Source organism: Mycteria americana, chromosome 1 (assembly GCF_035582795.1).
Source record: "Mycteria americana isolate JAX WOST 10 ecotype Jacksonville Zoo and Gardens chromosome 1, USCA_MyAme_1.0, whole genome shotgun sequence".
In the NCBI taxonomy this organism is placed as follows: Eukaryota; Metazoa; Chordata; class Aves; order Ciconiiformes; family Ciconiidae; genus Mycteria; species Mycteria americana.
This window is the reverse complement of record NC_134365.1, coordinates 98,690,806-98,713,066: the sequence shown is the minus strand read 5'-3', so window position 1 is coordinate 98,713,066 and position 22,261 is coordinate 98,690,806. Positions and strand designations below refer to the sequence as shown.

Below are 22,261 nucleotides of genomic sequence, written 5' to 3'. Positions count from 1 at the left end.
CACCACGCAGGGCTACCACCACGCAGGGCTACCACCACGCAGGGCTACCACCACGCAGGGGAGGCCGACAGCGCGGCTGCTCCCCGCCGCTTCCCGCCCGCACCCGGCTGGCTGCCGGACGGCACCACGCCGACGGCGCTCACCGGGCACCCACCAGCCCCCGGCCAGCGCTAGCCCCCCGGCAGCGCGGAACGGCCGGCAGCCGTCGGCCCCGCGGGCAGCCGGGCACCGCCGCGGGCGGCACTGAAGACGGGGAGGGGAGAAGCGGCTGAACCGCCGAAGTTGGAGGCGGCTCGCTGCGGAGACGTGCCGCTCAGCCGGGAAGTGAAACCGGCGCCGCGCCGAGCCCCGGCTCTCCCTCCCGCGGGCACAGCGCCCGCCGCCCCTGCCCGCCCGCTGCCCGGCGGCCGGTGACAACGCCCCGGAGGGACCCCGCCGCCGCTTCCCACGGGGAAAGGCGAGACCGGCACCTCTCAGCCCCCCTCACCGCTGGGCAGCTCCTGCCTCTCCCTCAGGAGAGGCGGCATCAGCCCGCCCCGCCGGCCGCCCTCGGCCGCCTTCCCCGAGGGCCGGCGGCGGGGGCAGGAGGGGACCGGCCCCCCCCCGCTCCCCGCCGAGGCGAAACGGGAGGCGGAGGGCACCAACGGCAGGGAGCGACCCCCGGCACACGGTCACGCAGAGACCCCGCGGTAGGTGTCGGGGCGCTCCGGTGAAGCGAGGGCGGCCCCGCCGGCAGCAGCGAGCCGCGGGCGGGCACCGCCACCTGCGGCCCCGGCCTCCCCTCCGCCAAGTTACGCGCGGCTGGGACGGCGCGGTCGCCCCTTCCCGCGGGCGGGCGCTCACCTGGCGGCAGGCAGAGCGCTGCGAGCAGGAGGCAGAGCAGCAGCGGCGGCGGCAGCGGGCGGCGGCGGCAGGAGGCGCAGGCGGCGGCGGGCTCCATCATCCCGCCTGCCCGCGGCGGGACCGGGAGGCAGCGGCGGAGCGGGGCGGCGCGCCCGCGGGGGCTCTTCCCTCTCGCAGCGGAGCGGGGCGGCGACTTCTCCCCCTCCGAGGCCGGGAGCGGCGGCGGCAGCTATCCCCCGGCGGCGGGAGGAGCGGTAACTTCCCGGGCGCGGGCGGCGGGGCGGCTGCTCTCCCTCTCGGCGCGCAGCGAGGAGCGACTCCGCACCGGAGCAGGTGGCGGCTTCCCTCTGGCAGCCGAGCGGCGCTCCAGGACTGAGAGCTGCCGCGGGAGAGGCGGAGCCGGGCGGCGGCGGCGGCGGCGCAGGCCCGGCCCCCCCGTGCCCCCGCCCCCGCCGTCCCGCCACACGGCGCGCAGGCAGCGGGGCGGGGGGAAGCCCCGCGGGCAGCCCGAGCCGCCGCCCCGCCGGGCTGCAGCCGCCCTTGCCGCCGGGGACGCGGCCCCAGCCGGGCCGGGGGATGCGCCGCTGCCCCGGGGCCCGCTGGGCGACGGGCGGCGCCGTGAAAGCGAGGGGCAGCGGAGAGGGGGCCTGGGCGGCGGGGCTGGCGGGCATGCGGGACAAGGCGCGCCCCCTTCACCCACCCCTGCTTTGCATCTGCTCGGTGCGTGAGTTTCTTTTCTGGTTCTGTGCTCAGGATGCATGCTGGACGCCAGTATTTCAAATCAAAAGCTAAAAAAAATTAGTAACAATGCCGTTGTGTGTTCAGAAACGCGGTGGGTCCTGTGTTATCCTCTCGCTAGTCAAAAGGAAAAAAAGAATCAAAGGTAACAACGATCAGGTTAATCTGATCTAACTGCTTCAGCAGAGGACGGGGTAAAGGGAAGGGAAAGGCGCTCGCAACACTCTTCGTTGCATGAAGAAATGCGCTGAAGGGCAGAGGAGGGGTCATTCGGCACTTCTGGAAGCCGGCTGCCCTAAAGGTCAGAAAGATTCCTCGTCAAAGTAATGTAATCCAGAAACAGTGCTTTCATGCACAGCGCTTTATTCTCCTCCTATCTCGGTCTGAGTAAGCAGTGCTGTTTCTCAGAGAGCGAAATGAGCACCCTGAAGTCACACGGCAAGTTTTTCGGCTAACAGTACAGTGTGATCAACATGTAGCTCACGCTGTCATATGAAGTAAGCCTGACGCCCAAAATCTAGAAATATGAATAATGCACACATCATGTGGTCTCTCCAGAGGGACTTTCTAATAGTGAAATCCAAAGTGTCAAGTGCTTTATCTTACTTCACCATGTGATGATGTGGATTCTTAGACGGGAACTTCCCCAAAACTCCTGGAAATCAAAGACAAACTTAACCAGTCAGTTCTGCAAATATATTTGCTATTCTCAAAACAATTTTCATTATAACTAACCACACTTAAACATTACCGTGATACAGAGTAGGTTTAGAATAACACAGCCTGTGTATTTTTTTCCTCATGTACTGCGCTCATTTTCTGTAAAAGGGGGTAAGGATATTTCACTTTAAGTCTAAAGCATTGTCTTCAATTCAAAACATCCTTCAGTTCTTCCATATTATTATTATTATTATTATTATTATTATTATTATTATTATTATCTTTCTTACTGTGTAAGCCATGCAATGCAATCAATTTTAAAAATATTTTCCTTTCTAAGCTTACTGGTCAGCAGAGCTCTGTCATCCTTTGTTTTCTCAGCAGATTTCTCTTTATGGTCATATTACAGAGCAGATTAAAAAAAAAATGCTACTTTTAAGATCAATAATCTCTTTGTCTTCATGTTGAGCCCAATTAGTATTTTTCATTCAGCAGGTTTTTTCTTGCATGTTTAAAAGCAGTAGAGTACTCATTAGTAGGGATATTTGGTATTTTTATTGCTGTAGAGCCTGGAGACCCCCTCAAAATCTTGAGAGAGGCATTGTATAGAATTGCATGGAGATCACCACCTAATCCAGTTCAAAGTTGTATTCCTACTATGTTTTTTAACTTCTAGTACTTTTAATAGTATGTGCTGGGTTTGCAACAATTTGGGCTCCATTACAAATTAAGGGCCTAATCCTGCCTTCTTTGTTAGTGTGGACAAGCCTGTTGAAGCTAGTAGGATTGTGGCCGGGAGAAAAGACAGAAAAGTCAAACTCTAAAAATTATCTGAATGCAAACAAACATAGAAGAGGAAAGAGCTTATAGGCCAGAATTCACTGGTGCTCTTAGTGTATGTTTTGTTTTAAACATGACAATGGCGAGATCAATTTGTATAAATACAAATGCATGGTTTGCTGCTTTAAGGAATTAAATAATGCCCAAGCATCTTGGTTTTAAACCGGATGATTAACTCTTCCCTCATTTTCACCAAAATAATGAATAGTATATATTTTCTGTCAGTGGGAGCAGAGATGAGGAAGTCTTCATGAATGTTGCAAATAATTTCCAATGGCATGGTGCAGAGCCTAAAAGGCGAGCTGTAGAGCCATACATTTCAAACAGGCAAAACATACAGAGTCATTTTACAATTTATGCTTAAGATAGTATTCACAAAAATTATTTGATTACTATTTTGCTCTCAGATCAATACTGAATGTGTTGTTTAAAGTCTGTAAGAAATACGAGAAATGCGGAAGATTACATTAAGGACATAATACTTGAATCAGAAGTATGATTTTTTTAGGGTTTCCCTCACTCCTTTGTCATTTCTCTTCAAAGCTGTTTCTACCTTTCACTTGAAAGGAGCTCTTTGAATTCTGAGTAAATAGAAAACATCTCAAGCTCAGATTACTCAAATGTTTTGATAACTTTACAGGAATTTAAATGTGATTAGAAATTGTCAAGATAATTATTAAAGATATCTTTATATGCTAGGTCATTTCAACTGTCCTCAATTCTGAGATTTGTAATTAATTCTTTTAATGTCTATTGGGTTGACAGAATATAGATTTGGTTTTTTACAGATTATTTTCTTGGGCCATGCTCCTCTTTCCATTGAAGTTAATGTGAGTATGAGTGAGTCACTGATCTGTTGGAAAAGCAGCAACTGCCTGGCTTTAAAGTCCAAAATAAACATTTATTTTGAAGAAGTTAAAACACTTACTAGTACAAAAAAAAACCTGTAGAAAATAACTCTGTGTTTCAAAAGCACTAATAATAATTTAAAAATCTTTGATAAATGCTTAATCCTATCAAACCATAGATTTTCTCATTATGTGACAAGGTGGATTAAAAGTGTAATCCATTAATAATGGTAGTGCATCATAACAAAGAGTTTTTGTTAAACTGAAATATCATTTCCCATTTACGACAGATACATAAAAGAGTTACTTTGGAAGCAAATTTCTAGCAAGAATAGTAGAGAATACTGTTGAATAGAGCACTGCTCAACACTCTTGGTAATTTAATCTGTTGTTAATAATGAATGAATAAGCTTTAGTCTTGGTTGATGGTTAATATTATGGCAATGAAACTGTGCATGCTGTTTTGACTCAGCATTCAGAAGTACAGTACGCAAAATGGAAGCCTTCTGTTGTTGAAACTGCCCTTGAATTATAAGACAGCTATGCAACGTCCTTGTATTTCTGTAAGTCCGGTTCTGTTAGTTTAGCTGGACACTGTTAAGTTAAAAGTGTTCTTTCAGAAGATACCTACATGGGTATAGGTTCTTGTCGTTTGTACTGATACTCATTGCAACGTACCTGACACCAAGGATTAAGCATGAACGTAATCTATACTGCCAGTTACAACATTGCTGAAGGAATTGTTAGTGAACCATCTGGGACTTGCGCCTTATTTTTATGACAATTGGGAAATCCACAAGGTGCTTCCTGCTCCCTTAGGCACCTGAATACACCTGCCTTTAAACACCAGGCTCTGCAAATCTGAGCCAAAGCACGTTGAAGTCAAGCAGAGTCTTTCACTGACTTTGCTTGATTAAGGTACAAGCTGTGGTAGAATACTCATGTTTGTCAGGAATTATTTTGCATTGCTCAGTATTGGCACATGAGGATAACTGGTAGCAAAGTCTTTCTGAATTAGATCAGCTGTGTATGGTAGAGGGCCTCTAGGTTGTAAGGTATTTCAAACAGAACATGCAGTACACAAATAGAAAATGGTCAAAAACCAGACTTGGGTTAAAAATGAACTGTGGCCAATAGTAGCAAAGAAGAAGGCCTACTTACTGGGGTTTCTGCAGCTATCTGCAAATTTGGCTGTCTCTGATCTAAGTAAATGAGACCCACATATTTGGAATAAATAAATAAAACCCAACAAATTGCAGTGGAAGAATACCTGGAATCTGTGTTTCCAGTATGTCTTCACTGCAAAAATGATCCTACTCAAAAAAATCAGCAAATGCCTGCCAGTATTGTTGTTATAGTCATCAGCATAGCAATTAGGCTCCTGAAACAAACTTATTTTCCTATTACCCATATCCAGTGCACCTGTTTTTTACATAATTTAACTAAAGGACCAGTACTGTACAAATATTCATTAAAATGACATTACACTTGCATTATATACAAAATACCCAGAATGCCTTCAGCTGAGACAAAATTTTCATAAAATGTGAGTGGAAGATGGGAGGAAGGAGCTTGAAGATTAGATGGTGGTTATTATCATTAAAAGTTCGTGATCTGCCTTAAAAAAACCAAGAAAAATATTAGACTAGAAGCAGGTCTTATGCATAAAAAGTCCAAGAGCCACAGTGGCTTGACATGTTAACTGAGAAGTGCATAAACAGCAAAATCAATCCAGTTCTTTAGGTTGGACCAATATATATCAACTGCTGGCCACCTGCTTGCCTTTTGTGAAGGCTCAGTTGCCTTTTCCTCTGCCTTTTTTAAAACAGGTTTGAGGCAGGTAAAAGTGAGCAGTTTTCAGATTTCAGGTTTCTTTTTTTCATTACGAAAGCTTCTTTTGAGGACAAAGAATTGTTTTTGTATGAAAATCCAGTGGGATACACAATGGCAGTGTGAAGAGTTGCACTAATAATATATTGGAGATGTAAAATAGCTGTAATACAAAGAATGAGATTGTTAACACTGCTAAAATGATTACACTGTGTTTCCCCCTTTCTCAGCATCCATAAGACCAAATTCTTTGATTTTCTGTGCTTTCTAGTCCTTGATGGTGCTTGACTGTAGCAGGAAAACACCTTAATATGATAGGAACTGACAGACCCCCCATACTAAGGAGCATCCTTGACAAGACATGTCACATTCTGCCAAAAAACATCCTGCAAGCACTTCAACATCTGGCTTGCAGTGCTGGCGTGCTGTGAAGGAGCAAGAAAGAGCATAAGTGTCATGTGATTTACAAGGATGTTGGTGGGTTTCTCTGCCCTGTTTGGTGGCTCCAGCCAACTCCTGACGCTTACCCATGGCTGGTCTGCCTGCGTGCAGGCTGGACTTCCATGTGTCTCAAGCGGTGCGGAGCACGGTTCTCCGAAGGGCTCAGCCCACGCCTGAGTTGAGAAGTTGCTTCTTCGGCTGAGGAGCCTTTCCACAGGGCTGTTCATAACGGAGTGGAGTGCAGTTGGTCTTGGCGTCAGCCTTACGTGGAAGCATCTCCCCATCTGTTCCATTGCTGTCACTTGTGACTAAGACTTGGACTAACTTGATTCTTGCAAGGTCAGCTCTGGCATAATCTGGGCCAGCTGCCAAATCTGGGCCTCTGTTGCCCAGTTCTACCCATGCTGCCAGTACAAGTGCAGACAGCATCCTGGCAGAGCAACAGAGGAGACTGGAGGCCCTTTCTGGCCAGCATCCTCCTTTTATCTCTGCTACCATGCTGTCAGTCAGGAAGCAATCCATAATCATTTTGGGATTATGTGACATCAGATGAGCTGGCGTAGGAGGTAGTGTTGCAACAGCATTAGTGCCATAACAGCTTCTGGAATGTGGGATAGTGCGAATGGGGGCTCTGGAGGCATCAGGAGGTGGGTCCTTCCTCATGGAGTACCCTTGCTGGGGTGCTAGTGGGGAGCAATCCGAAAGAGCAGCAATGGACATGGGCACAGGTAGTCTCTCCTGCATCAACAATGAAAGACCATTTAATATCACTGTATTCATCATTAATTTTAACTTCCTTTTTACAGAGACTATGCCTGGTTTTGGTGAAAAAATTCAAATTCTTACTTGGATCACTGATTTCTGTATGAGCTATGTAATTTTAAAAATCTGCGTGATCAAATCTAATCAGAATACTGATACTGAGCAATTTTTCATCTGAGGGTCTTACACTGATTAAGCCTCAAATCATGACACCTTTGTAAGACAGGTACTCAAATAGCTTTCACTTTTGTCCTGCCTTTCATTTGAGGAATTCAGATACTTGTGAGAGCATGAAGTGCTTGGCAGCATGTGACATTAGAGAAGATACTGAACCCTAGAGAGATGAACAGATTTAGCCAGATCTATTTAAAAAAACAACGGTGATCTAAGGACAAAATTCAGAGTTCCCGAGTTTCCATCCTCAACCCCAAAACTAAAAACACTCTTTGTTTATACTTGCGTTAGACAGAGAAAGGTAATAAAAGCAAATGTAAAGATCAGAAGCAAGGCTGGTAGTCAAGTCAGTGAAATGCACCTGGCTGTAGTAGTTAGTGTGCTCATATTTAATTCTCAAACCTAGCGAAGGGGAGGAAAGTGTAGATAACTCATTGAGAGCAGTCATGCATCAAGGCATGTTCTGGATGTCCTCCTTTGCATTATGAAAACAAAAATGAGAGGAAGGATGGAAAGAAATGAGGTATATTTAATAGAAAGTTTGGAAGGCAAGAAGTGAAACAAGTGAGACGGAGTCTGACCTATAGCTCATTCTGATCAGCAGACTACTACCATGTCCATAGGGGAAAGCAGAAAAACAGTCCTGTAGTCCCATCTCATCTCCACATAATTCTTAGCTATGATAAAGAAGAAAGTACACAAGGACTTAGTGGTAGGAGAAGCAAGATCCAAGAGTAAAAATCTGAAATGGAAAGCAGGAGAAAGGGAACATAAGAGGAAAGGTAAACTTTGAAAAATAAATGGTTTTTTAAGGGCTACTTATTGCCACTTATTCTCAAAGTGTTTCAGTATCTTGCATTACAAATAGTATACTTGGTACAAGTGGGATTCTTGACAGAATATAGTTTTATAGTGATGGAAAACTAGGTGACTTGGGACAAATCCTTGGCTGCTCTGAGCCTGCACTTGATCATAGAATCATAGAATCGGTCAGGTTGGAAAAGACCTCTAAGATCACCTAGTCCAACCGTCAACCCAACACCTCCATGCCTACTAAACCATCTCCCAACGTGCCACGTCCACACGTTTTTTGACCGCCTCCAGGGATGGGGACTCCACCACCTCTCCGGGCAGCCTGTTCCAGCGCTTGACCACCCTTGCAGTCGAGAAATTTTTCCTAATATCCAATCTAAACCTCTCCTGAGGCAACTTGAGGCCATTTCCTCTCGTCCTGTCGCTAGTTACTTGGGAGAAGAGACCGACACCCACCTTGCTACAACCTCCTCACAGGCAGCTGGAGAGAGGGAGAAGGTCTCCCCTCAGCCGCCGCTTCTCCGGGCTAAACGAGCCCGGTTCCCTCAGCCGCTCCTCATCAGACTTGTTCTCCAGACCCTTCACCAGCTTCCTTGCCCTTCTCTGGACACGCTCCAGCACCTCAGTGTCCTTCTTGTACTGAGGGGCCCAAAACGGAACACAGTAGTCCAGGTGCGGCCTCACCAGTGCCGAGCGCAGGGGGCACGATCGCTCCCCTACTCCTGCTGGCCACGCTATTCCCAATGCAAGCCAGGATGCTGTTGGCCGTCTTGGCCACCCGGGCACACTGCCGGCTCATGTTCAGCCGGCTGTCAACCAGCACCCCCGGGGCCTTTCCCGCCAGGCAGCTTTCCAGCCGCTCTTCCCCAAGCCTGTAGCGTTGCATGGGGTTGCTGTGACCCAAGTGCAGGACCCGGCACTTGGCCTTGTTGAACCTCATACAGCTGGCCTGGGCCCATCGATCCAGCCTGTCCAGATCCCTCTGCAGAGCCTTCCTACCCTCAGGCAGATCGACACTCCCACCCAGTTTGGTGTCAGCTGCAAACTTACTGAGGGCGCACTCAGTCCCCTCATCCAGGTCATCGATAAACATATTAAACAGGACTGGCCCCAAAACCGAGCCCTGGGGAACACCGCTTGTGACCGGCCGCCACCTGCATTTAACTCCGCTCACCACAACTCTCTGGGCTCAGCCACCCAGCCAGTTTTTTACCCAGCAAAGAATACGCCCGCCTAAGCCACGAGCCGCCAGCTTCTCTAGGAGAATGCTGTGGGAGACAGTGTCAAAGGCTTTACTGAAGTCCAGGCAGATAACATCCACAGCCCTTCCCTCATCCACTAGGCGGGTCACCTGGTCACAGAAGGACATCAGGCTGGTCTCTACTTGATCCACCTAAGTAGAGACCAAGTGGTTTTAGGTTTGCTTGTGGCTGAAAAAAACAGTGAAATTTGGAGCAACCTGTAGGTCTCTGTGTGGAAGGTGGACAGAACAGCAGACAGCTTGGATCCTTTCATGCCTACTCAGGACTTACTTGAACTGAAGGAAATTTCTTACCCTTCTTCAGAAGCAATTTTCTTCCCTTTTTGTCTTGGGTGAACCAAAGAACCTGAATCACGTGTTGAAGACTGATGAGTTAGTGTTGAGTAGTGCAGGTGTATTTGCTGCACCATATTGCAGGGTTCAGCTCCTTCAAAGTACTGCTTCTCTGAGCGATGCAACAAAATATGAATTGAAAAGGAGGAATTAAAACAAAGACATAATACCAGATTCACACTGGTTTGCAATGCTAGCACACTGGATTCTGTACATCCCAAACCTGGCCAGTTTCCTTATGTGAGAGGTGTTACCTCAAACCCTAGTTATCAATTTTTCCCTACAGTCTTGATGGCAGTAGCAGACCTTCTCACGCTGCATGCCTTTTAATATGAGTAGCTTTCATTCATTAACTTGGAGGAAAGGGTCAGCAGGAAATCAATGATGCTTTTTTTTATCTAGTCATATGCAGAACCATTAAAATGAATCCACTGACTACATTCCAGCATTGCAATTTCTTCCTTGCAACCTTTATTGCAGTGTGTCTGCCCCTGATTGTGCTACATCAGCACTTGCAGATTAGAAAGAGCAATTCCTAAGTAAATGAAAAGAGTTGCTTCTTCCTAGTCTGCCGGTTACCCAGGGTAGGAATAGGCCTGCCTCAAGGGATGAAAAGGCCATCGGTCAGTCACATGTTCCTTAGAGCCATGTTGTTGTCAGATCCTTGGAAAAATGTATTTGATCTTCTGTCCTTTAACTGGATACCTGTGCCAAGTCTAGATTTGTAAATTATTTTTTAAATGCTTGAAGATTGAAGGGCTTTTAAGATCAGACTGTTTGGATTGCAGCACAACTTAGGGGGGAAAGTACTGGAATATCTCTCTTATATACGCAGTGCTGGCTCCTCAGAAGATAAAATTAGCCCTTGAGAAGAAGGATACAGTGATTAAAAACATTGAAACCAGGGGTTTTTATCAAATCAATAGAAATGTGCCAACATATTTGAAGGTGAGGAGGGATAGGACACGGAGTGTGAGAATTAGCCATGTAGGAATTATGATTATTATATAATAGATATGTTGCATTAGAACAAAAGGCTCTGGAGTGCTTGGACTCCCTTTAAATAGCTTTGCTATTCCAGAGCAAGGAAGAGCTCCTGCTACAGGGAGTTTACCGATGAAGTAGACAGGATGAGCAAAGGGTGGTTTAAGGGAAAAGAAAAACGTTATTCTTGTTTTACAGATGGGGCAATGAGGCATTGTGAGATTGACATGATTCTCGGGAGAAAGAAGTTTTTAAACTTAAATGGCCCTAAAGTCTGCATTTTTGCATATGTCAAAAATCGCAGGAAAGATATTCTATAAAAATTTGCAGAACAGTTCATCCTTAAAAAAGAAGAAAATGGTAAGATCCATCTGGAAAGATTTTTTAAGACATTGCCAATCCACTATAGCAAACATTTCAGGGTTAAATAGCAGTGCATCCACATTAAAATATGGCCAGTAATATAACATCCGGGTTCAGTTTAATAGGGTACAGTATTCTGCAAATTACATTTTTACATTAAAGCAAAAAACAATTGTCGAAAAAATCAAATCAAACTTGAAGAAACTTTTGATTTGCAGAAATTAATGTAGGAGATGTATTTTCATAAAAATGACCTTTTCATTATCTTCAAGAAACAGTGAAGATGTGTTTGGGAAGGAGATTTAGGACACTGAGTATATTGGCAGAAGATGTAAGCGCAGGTTGTTAGATTAGGGACTAGTGTTGAGTTACGTCCTAGAAGGTAATATCAATGGCTGGTGCCTCTGTATTAGAGAGGCTAACGGGTGTAGCTGCCCCATGTTTGCAGTGGCTAAAATAATCAGTGCAATTGTAGAAGCAATGCTGCAAGGGCTTTCTTTCATACAGCGTGCTGAGAGTTTCTGATAAGGATGAATAACTAATGAACATATTTTGCCAATTCTATTTAGTAGCGCTCTGCAACTCAAAGGCTGAAAGACAATTGCTATCAGCTGTCTCAGGATCAGGCTCTGCAAGAGGTGGCACACAGTGAATTCAAGGTCAGATTCACATTCTGTCAGTATGTGTGAAATGATTCTTTGCTAGGGATGGCAGTCAAAAGGGTTCAAACCTTCCTGGCACTAATGTTCTGAAAAATTGCAGTTAGTAACAAGAAAGAGAGTCAACCTGTTTTGCTAAGGGCAGACTTATAAAGATCTCTCTGCTTTTCTGGCTTGCATTTGAACTAACTCTTTAGATCATGACATTTTTCAGAGGGCAATTTATTCCCTTGATTCTACTACCCAGAGTTCAGATTTATTTTCAGACTTATTGCTCACCCTATTCTCCTATTGTCAAACAGTCTCCTGTGTCTCATATAGACGAGATATTCCTCCTGCATCCCATTATTTCTGTTGCTGTTCTCTGCCACTCTCAGTCCATATGTGTGCCTATTTCTTGGTTCCCCTCACACTTCAAGTCATTTGTCTTAGCCCACAGGCAGGTTTCTGCCTGTCTGCTTGTCCACAGCCAGGCAACCTTCAACATGCCAGTCAGTTCTTCCCCCCACTCTTTTCTGTGCACCTTCCTCTGGCCATCACCATGAGCAAGAACCTCTTAACTCTGGTTTTCATTTCCACCATAAGTTGCCTACTCACTGGATGCTGAGCTCAGCAGCATGGGATTCTCCTGTTACTTGGAAATACACCTATAGTCTTGAACTGGTTTTGGCTAGGATAGAGTTAGTTTTCTTCATAGTAGCTTCTATGGTGCTGTGTTTTGGATCTGTGACCAAAACAGTGCTGATAAGAGAAGGATGTTTTCATGATTGCTGAGCAGCGCTTACACAGTGTGAAGGTCTTTCCTGCTTCTCACACCACCCCACCAGCGAGTAGGCTGGGGGTGCACAAGAAGCTGGGAGGGGACACAGCCAAGATAGCTGATCCAAACTGACCAAAGGGCTATTCCATGCCATATGGCGTCATGCTCAGCAATAAAAACTGGGGAAGAAGGAGGAAGGGGGGACATTTGGAGTGATGGCGTTTGTCTTCCCAAGTAACTGTTACGTGTGATGGAACCCTGCTTTCTTGGAGATGGCTGAACACCTGCCTGCCATGGGAAGGAGTGAATGAATCCTTATTTTGCTTTGTTTGTGCGCACGGCTTTTGCTTTACCTATTAAACTCTCTTTACCTCAACGCACGAGTTTTCTCACTTTCACCCTTCCAATTCTCTCCCCCATCCCACTGGGGGGAGTAAGTGAGCGGCTGGAGGGGGCTGAGCTGCCCACCAGGGCTAACCCACAGCAAGTCTTGTTCCTTCCAGAATTAATTCTGGCCCATTGTTTGATTTTTTTTTCTGTTTTGGACTTTTTTGATTCACTCTATGCTAAAGGTGCTATATAGTCATTACAAGTAAACAGGCTTATTATGGCTTTATATAGCTTTATTAATAGATAATGACATACACAGAATAGCAGTCATGCCACATATTCACCAACAAAATTGTATATTCGATACGTAGTCCAAGATATGAAGATGCATTTGTACAAGGATAAGGATGTTTGCAAGTATAAGGTGCATGGTGAAGATCCATTTGATCCTCAAACTAAACTTTTGCTTGCTGTTCTTTGTAAGACAGTTGTAAAATCTATTTAAACAAAGGCCTATCAGAAAATGGATGCATTCATCACAGTTCTTCTGCACCTTGCACACATTCACTCACCTGCTCTTTGAGTATAAATCTTTGAGCATTATTGTTTTCCCACATGAATAAAAGGTCAAAACAAAAGAAAAAGTTGGAATTGGGAAGAGGATGCAGACATTTAATAACAGTCCTTTTATGGGTTAGATGGGGAAAGAAATTAGAATTTGCTTCAATAAAAGAGGGCAGCAGTGTACAAAATTTCAGCTTTCTGAGAATTGAGGTAAGGTTTTAGAGAGGCATAAATGCAGTAGTAGATTACTGAAGTGAATGCTGCTGTTAAGCAGAAAGGTTTCCACTTTCTTTTGAACCACTGCAACTAATCTTTGCATACATTGTGGGCTCTTTTTTGTGTATCACTTTGGAGAGGGATGAACCCCTTGAAAAGCAAAATCCTCTAACAAGGCAACCAGAAGGATTTGAGTCTCTAATCGAGCTCATGCTGAATTAATGTTGCATTTTCAAATGCTGCTTGATGACATGGGGGATGGCAGAGCCATGTCATTTTTATATTGTATGAACCAAATTCTGAGGTCTTAAGAGGTTCTTAGAGATGGCATCTATCTCACTCAAATCTAAGTGCCTCTCAAATTAAAAAAAAGAGAATAATAATTCTTACACATGGCTTTTATGAAGTGCTCATCATACACAGTTCCAACAGCACTTTAAGAAAGGATGTCAGTATCATTGTTCACACTTTGCAGTTTGGGAACTGAGGCAGGGGATGCAGTGTGATTTCCGAAATCAGCCAGTAGGTCTGTAAAAGACTTGGGAACAGCTACAGTGTCCCATAAATGCTAATACTGCCCTGCAATCTTTACCATCTTGTTTATTCCTCTGAATGTTTCTTGAGAATAAGCTGTCCTTGAGAGAAACTCTTGAAGTGGGCCATGTGACTTCTTTGAGAAACCTTAAGAAGTCTGAATTTGAGATTTTTTTGATCCAACGCCTCTCTGGTATTGAATCCTTCATGCCTTTCCCAAAGCGTGTGTGGAGCCTTTGCAGAAGCCATGGATAATCTGGAAAACAGTATTATTAGGAGGTAGGCAGCATGCTGATTTATTTCCTTTGCATTCAAGTCATATACTGTGGTCTTTGTTATTTCAATAGCTGCCAACCACAAGGACCAGAATGAAGAGCGGGGGGAAGGCTGAGCCAGAGATGACAGAAGGAGAGCTAATATATTGGCACAAGGTCTTTGTAATGGGTGCATTATCCTCCTGTGACAGCAGATTGCCCTCTCAAGGTATTTGTTCATAGACGTTACTGAAGATAAGTCCTACTGAAACATGAGGTTTTAGATAGTGTCAGTTAAATGTGACTTTTATCTATGTGTAATGAAATAAACTATGGTTAGGCGATTTGGATTTTTTTATTTTCATAAAAACATCTTCGAGATCTTACATATGCAATCTCTGGGACACGATATTAACCTGTAAACAAACTGGACATAGACAAGGCCACCAGGAAACCATGGGGGACAGAGGTACTTTTCTTGTTCAGATACTTGTTGGGTGACTATTATAGTTCATGTAATAGTCGTTATAATTACTCGCACTTGTTCTGACCTTTTCATCTTGAGGCCCTAAGTCCTGATCAGAAGATGACCGGTACCATCATCCTTATTGAACACTCGTGGGATGGAAATTCCATCCATGTGGATGGAAATGTGTGACTCTTGGTGTGATTCAGATTGTTGAGGTTGTTCACGAATGAAGGTCTGTAGGAATTGGCTCTTGGTTTTTCAGAAGAATACCATCTTCCCCACGCAGAGCAGCTGCTGTTACTGATGACTCCTACTGTTTGAACACATGGAACACAGCAGCAGTGGCTACGCATTAATGTATATATATGTATATAAGGGAAAGAGTAGATTGGAACTCGTTTTGGAAGTTCTTCCCCCTTCTGATCAGCAGTACGTTAACTTCAGAGCTAAACCACTCTAACAAGTTGGGAAAATGATTCAGTTACAGCTGGTAGGAGGCTGAATATAAAAACACAAAGTGAGAATGAGTTGCAGAGATACATTGTATCCCTGTTGACTCACATTCTTGTTTTTGGTCTTTATTATTATTAGCTTTAGTAAAGTAAGTTTGAGAAAAAAATATCACTTAACATAAAGCTTTGCTTAGTAAGATAATCTTTGCTTAACTGCTGGCCAGGGCTGATTATTTTGGTTATTCAGATTTACTCCAGTGGCATGTTCAAGGGGCAACCCTAGTCTTAACACGCTTGTGCAGCATATGTAAGCAGATCTTAATAAACAGATTATTGTAGAGATTAGTATGAAATTGAGATTTTTACTTGTCATTAATTTCTCTATATCAAAACTTTCCTGGGTTGTCAAAAGGCACCAGTATTTTTGCATAAATTATTGCTGACCTGAGGAATTATTTATGCACTTTCTTAAGTCCATCCTGTTTGTCTTAAAAATGAGAGAACTGTCTTAATAGCTGTATGTAATACAGTAATGTATATTGCTGTATAAATATATACTGTAATACAGTAATGGCTGTATTTTGCTGGTTTTTAACCAAGTAAAATTCCTGTTAAACAAGAATATGGCTTAATTAAGATGCAAAGAATTTGATCCAGTATTCATTTTGGTAACATTTCTAGTTTCATTGTTTTCCCCAATTTTCCAATGCTATCACCTTCTCTTTGGAAAAACAATAGCTAAAGAATATAAGCAAAGCAAAGAACTTATATGAGTATATATGCTAGTAACTGACTAAAATCTCAATTTTCCATCGGGACTGAAACTTTATTTGAACTCTCTACTAATGCTAAATCCATGGTTATCAAACTGTTCCACGATACTGTGGGAGTTAATAAGGCAACTATTTTTTTGAGATATTGCTTGTAATTACTGGAAAAGATAGGGATATTAGTAACATTCAGAAGATTTATATCTTGTTTGCTGGTGCATAGGAGAGTAAGTGCAGATCACTGAGGGTTCTCTGTTATGAGGTCTATGAATTAAAGTTGTTATCCATAATTTATTATTCTCCATGTGCTTCTAGTCTACATTTAGTTGGAGAGAAAAAGTATAGAGACAGAGTAGGGAGGAGTAACCTTGAAAGAGTAAGACTTGCTTCATATAATTGCCATCTTCACCCTGTCCCTGAAAACAAATAGAGAATCCTATTGTTATTTAAATACTTGATTGCTATCTTGCTTTAAGAATTGGAGACCCATTCATTAAAACAAAAACTGCAGCGGCCCTCTTGCCCAGCTCCTGTGCCTTCACCATGGAGCTCCTGTGGAAATTTTGGAAGATTAGGAAAAGTGACAATGAACTCCAAAAAGAGTTCAAATATGGCTACCAGCTTAGTGGGATCAACTACTTCTATTTTTGCAAGTATTTACATACATTTTTTATAAATAGTACTCCTTAGATCTAGTGCATAGACCAGATCTAGTGTACTTCCACATGCATTTCTAAAGTTGGATTAAAAGAAAAAGGTAGCACTAGTTTGATAGATATACTTTTGTTCGTTAAGTCCTAGTATATTTTTCTCACTGATTATATCTGTACTGATATAGATGTGTGTGTTTAGAGAGAGAGAAAATTGTACAGTGCTTCTCAAAAGAGGAGAAAGAAAATGTCTACAATTTCTTTTAAACTGTGTTCAGGTGAACCTGATTATCAGAATACATCATTTAATGCTCTACTATGTAGACCTTATATTAGCAGCACATTAGCTTCACTCCAGTACATCTTTCGTTCCCACAAATTTTAAACAAATAATAGTTTAATAATTGAAAGAAAATGTTTCCTGTGCATCTTCTTCTTTCAGTGTCTCCAAATTAGCTTCTAAACTCCTGCCTTTGTATCACATGGTGCAAGTTCTGCAGAAAATGAGTAGCTTCATCCACGTATAGACGTGTTGGCTGGCTGATTTTGTAGGTAATCAAGATTTAATTAGGTAACAGAATTGTTAAGTTAGAGTCTGCCTAAGTGGATTGAACCTCAACATTTTTTAAATTGTCATGAATGTCCATAAAGTGATGATAGAACATTTTACGGCCTGGCAGTAATTTGCTTTGCATTTATTTACTAGTTTTTCATTCTTAAGTTTATAAAACAAAAGTAACAGGAAGGGACCTGTCTGATCATTCTAGAGTATTCTGACAGATATCTGAAAATGTAATAAATCTCTGCCAAAAGTAGCATCATTGTAAAATGAGGGGAAATAATTGGATAGGCCAAAAAATAAACCAAAAGTCTTATTTTCTATTTCAAAAAGATTCCAAATGCTTCTATAGCAACTGTTCTAATAATTTGAATTTTGTGTCAAGTCCTAATGCACAAAGGGGGAGCTTTCAGTAGTATTGAGGAACTCATTCAAAAGAGAACCTGAGAGCTGTTGCTAATGTAATGCCAAAGGACAGAGTTCATCTGCTCAACTCCAGACACATAGAAGTCAGACAACCAGAAGAACTGAGATTCAGTTCTCCAGTTGGTAGCTGGAGCCTCCAGAGCAATTCACCTCGTATATTGTTTAGCACAATGCAATCACAGAAGTGTTGACATCACTTCTTGGTTTAGTCTTGAAATTTAAAAATGAAGTTTCTCACCACCACAGCAGTGAGATTCATTTGGCAGACTTGTTAACACACTAAAAAAGAAAATAGCTGTGTTTATTATTAAAATATATTCCTGAGCATCACATACATATCCTTTGTCCCTGGATTTGTTGCCTTCCCTTTTTTTTCTTGTACTATCTCTATTTAGGTACTAGTCTGAAAATATTTATGCATGTGCTCATTGTAGGTTTGAAAGTATTCCAGATGTGGCTGCTCAAATGCTTACAGTAAATTGTTCTGTTTGCTGGACATTTAAGGGCTCAGGTTGTGATGACAGTAATGTGTTTTCTTGCAGTGTCATGGCTGAATATCTGAAACTATCTAGATAGCTGGATTCCACCAAATCTAATGGAAATTAGCTACCTTAAGTACCTTTGAAAAATCTGCATCCTTGATCATTTGGGGTAGAAACGTTGTTTCCCCTATTTAACTGTGGAACAGTATGCCAACTTACGGTTGTGTTTTAGCAGCAGTAATAATAATACCTGCACTCACTGTTACTATTTTTATATGTATATAAAACCTTTTTTGTTTTATGTTATTACTCCTAGACTTGTTCAGTCTGGAGAAGAGAAGGCCTGGGGAGACCTAATAGCAGCTTTATACGGAGAGGAGAGGAGGTGATCAAGAAGGTGGAGCCAGGTTCCTAACAGTGGTGCATGGTGGTAGGGCAAGAGACAGTGGACAGAAGTCTAAACAAGAGAAGAGAGGTTCAAACTGGATACAAGGAAAACCTTTTTCCCCAAGAGGACAGTGAGGCAGTGGAACAGGTTGCCCAACAAGTCTGTGCTGCCTCTGTCCTTGAAGGATTTCAAGACCTGGGTGGACAAAGCCATGAGCAACCTGGTCTGCCCTCACTAGAGATCCTGCTTTTGACTTCCTGAGGTCCCTTGCAGCTGAATCTTTGTATGATCCTATGAGCCTACCATTTTAATCACAGCAGTTCTAAAATAATAATACTGGATCAGCTGAAAATGGCTATTGCATCCAGATTGCGAATGAATTAGTCTACTCAAGCAGTTCTGTATGAACTACAGAATCAAACCTTTCCTTGATACTGTAAGTACGTTTCTTTATAACTTGGGAATCATTGTAGTGATGCCACATCTAACGGCATGCAGGTGCTTGAATATATTTGCTGGAAAGACAGGTTGATTTTGTTTTTGCTGTCTAACTGTTGAGATAAAGAGATTAGCAATGCCTTCATAAACCATAAGAGAGGGAAGCTTAGGATTGCTAGGGTTTTAGCTGTTAATAAATTCTTCAGTTTCTGGCAACCAGCAAATTTTTTTGGAAAAGCAGAACTTAGCCAATATCGTTTTCCAAATGAGACTTCTAACACCTAAGATTGTACTACAACATTTTTTTCCACATGGGGTTTTCTTTAAATCGCCTATCATGGCAAAACCCAGATATACCTTTATTCCATAACATAAAGCAGTGTGTGTTTATAATAGACCTTGAAAAAAATCTGCTTCTATCTTTCAATTCAAAAAGTCCCATCAAAATGTGCTTGGTTTTGCTTTAGATAAAAATGGAGAGAGAGAGAGAGAGAGAGAGAGAGAGAGAGAAGCTACAGCTTTTAGATTTTTTTTTAAGACTCTGGTTTCAACAGCTGCAGAGAGTAATTATTATAAAGGCTGTAGTCCCAATTGTTTTGAGTTGATGTTGTAGCCATACTGTAGCAGATACTCAGCAGATGCAGACTGAAGCACACAACTTGAAACATATGGCAAGATAAAATCTGAAAGCTATGCTAGCTAGCTACCATAAAGATTTTGTGAGGGAAAAGAACCTTAAATCAACATAGACTTTTAAGGAAGGACAGCAAAAACGTTATAGGATAGAAATGATGATACCTCTCTATCACTTCTGCATCTGTAGCTGAAATCACTGGAAACAGGAGTTGCTGTGTTTTATTCTAATTGAGGGAAGTTAACAATAATTTTTTCAAGACTTCCAAATAACACTCATAATCTCAAAGCTCAATTATTGCACATTCTATTATTTCAAAGTCTTTCTTACTGTAGCGATATTCCCAAGAAGGCAGAATAAAATTTCAGATAGTAGCAACAAGAAAATGGATTTCAACTGAAAGAGATTTTATTAGCTGAGTAAACTGCTGAGAAAATTTCTGCCTTTTGGAAACAGTTTGGGTGATTTCCACTTGAAGCATGATGTAAATAACATAACACCTGCCTTTTTCCCTGATGGACATGTTTAGTTTTAATTTCTATGGTAGAATACATTACTGAAATATAACGATCATTCATTTCACTTTAAGCATTCCAGGGCAGAAACAAGTATATGCATCTTAGAAGGCTTGTAAAAAATTACATTTTATAAACAACATATATTTTAACAGTGATGGTTATCATACCTTAAAACTGAGACCATTCATTTCACTTGTATATATACACACCTCCCCCACTCACAGACATTAAATATGTGAACCAACAGTAAGAATCTGTTATCTGTACTTGTCTGCCTACTATCTTGGTTTTCCATTGGCAACTACTTAATATTCTGCTCTGCTAACCATCATTATTACCCTGGTTTTCCATCTTTCACCCTTCCACCACCCATCTTCTGTAAAAAACTTCCCCGAGGTGCCTAGTCATATTGAAGCACGTCTGACAAGCAGCAGCGGACATCACAGAACTACCTTAACATGTGGATGACACTTTACTGTAAACTATGCATTTATGTTTTTTTCCATGTATATTGCTGAATGTATTTCGCTGAATGTATTTCTTGTTTCAATAAAATATGTACATATATAAAGTGCTGAGAAAATGGATGCTCTTGTGTACAATACAATATTTTTTTCTGTTTCGATACTGTTTGTGTATCACACTGATGCTCATAGAACTCTGTGGGTTGTCTAGAGTGTGGTTTGCAGCAACGTCTTCCTTTTGCATCTGAGCCTTTAAGATCTTACTTTTCTGGTTAATGTTAATGGCACATGAGTGGGAAAGATCTTATAATGCACTGTGCTGTCCCTGTCTGTATATATTAAGTGCCTGAATGCATCTTCTCTTTACTACAACAATTCTTATGGAAAAAAATAATTTTGCTATCCAGTGACCTGCTATCCGTTGCCCTTTTCAGAAACTCACCCTCAACAGATAGCAGAGTATGGCTGTATACATCTGAAACACATGTTCACATCTTCAGAGATGAGAAACAGAGATGCATTATGACCAGCAGATATTTCATATTGGCAAAGAATGATTTTATGTCAGATTGGAAGCTGCTAGATGCTATGAATGGCAACGGTGGTTCCAGCTATCCCTTCAGCAGAACAGAAAAAAATAAAAAAAAAAAAAAGGAAATGCATACACCCCATGTCAGAAACACTTATAATGTTCTGGGTATGCATGTAATTGAAGTGAAAGGCACCTCACACCTGCTGTTCAGTTGAGAGATATACCACAAGATAACAATGACATGGCAGAATGTGATAGCACATGGAAAGCCTTTACTTCAAAATGTTGTAGTCCGTATTGCTTACTCTGTAAACCTCTTGATGACAGGGAGTGTGATTTGACTGAGGCATTATATAATCTTTCCCTTGGGTGAAATACCTGGCTTTTTAGGAACATGTAGTCAAGGATTTGGACGAAACACTCGGATGTTCTGTTAAGACCTTTTTTTAACCTGAGCAGGGAAAAAAAAGTGCTGCTAAAAATCCCGTGATTAAGTACAAAGAAATGGTCTTTGCAAATGTAGGTAGGAAAACTGGTGAGGACTCTGCTCTGTGCTTGACTGAGTCCAGAGAGGAGAGTTTGGGTTAAATAAATGTATGTGCATTGTCATTATTAATATTATTTTTGTAACTATTATACTTAGTGCATTCATTATAATAATTTTTAAGGTTACTAATAGATGTATTCCTCTAGATATATTTACCAAGACATCCTGTTTGTTAAAAATTTAACTATTGTACGGTTTTATGGGAGGAATAAAGCTTGTAAAGCAGATGAAAAAGTAGCCAGGGAAAAGTGAAATGAATATGGATTTTTTTTCTTCATAGTTTGACCCAGGTTACCTCATCCATGGAATTTACAGAGGCTGCAGATGTCACATCTGACTAAGAGTTCATTTCAAACTATCGCAGAAGGCTGGATCAAGTCTTTCATGAAACCGCAGTCCTACGTGTAGTATTTGCTGTGGTTGGGAGTTTACTACATGGTGTTCCAGGGCAGAAAGCTGAATCCAGCACTTCCTATTTTTCATTGCTTGTAACTTGCATCTGCCTATGAATTTGCGAGGAGAGCCCATGTGTTTCTGAATTGTGCATTTCTATGCTCTTTTGTAATTCTACTTTTGATGTAGCTGCAGTATTAAAGAAAGGGCTTTGGAATAAGGATTAGTGCCCCATCCTGCACATTTAACATAATATACATATCTGGACCTGGTTCACAGTCTGTGGAAGTGAGTGGGTAGAGTCCCAGTGACTTCAGTGGCTGTTTGAATCA

At 42.4% G+C, this 22,261-nt stretch overlaps 1 protein-coding gene and 1 long non-coding RNA gene across 4 annotated transcripts in view; one reads left to right on the top strand and one right to left on the bottom strand.

The window, feature by feature from the left end:
* Positions 1-1,215, bottom strand: part of ALCAM (activated leukocyte cell adhesion molecule) — a 120,079-nt gene extending 118,864 nt beyond the window's left edge. The window contains exon 1 of the mRNA XM_075514646.1: positions 844-1,215. Coding sequence (XP_075370761.1) covers positions 844-943 — 100 coding nt within the window. The 5' untranslated portion in view covers positions 944-1,215. The remainder of the gene's footprint in view (positions 1-843) is intronic.
* On the top strand, positions 457-22,011 carry LOC142415833 (uncharacterized). 3 transcript variants are annotated; one of them, XR_012777551.1, is made up of 4 exons: positions 1,324-1,563; positions 14,301-14,436; positions 18,332-18,839; positions 21,817-22,011. It is a non-coding gene; the product is annotated as an uncharacterized LOC142415833 (long non-coding RNA). The 3 variants fall into 3 exon arrangements; XR_012777554.1 differs by lacking the exons at positions 1,324-1,563; positions 21,817-22,011 and adding an exon at positions 457-689 and having other exon boundaries at positions 18,332-20,503; XR_012777542.1 differs by lacking the exon at positions 21,817-22,011 and having other exon boundaries at positions 18,332-20,503.
* Positions 22,012-22,261: the final 250 nt, after the last annotated feature.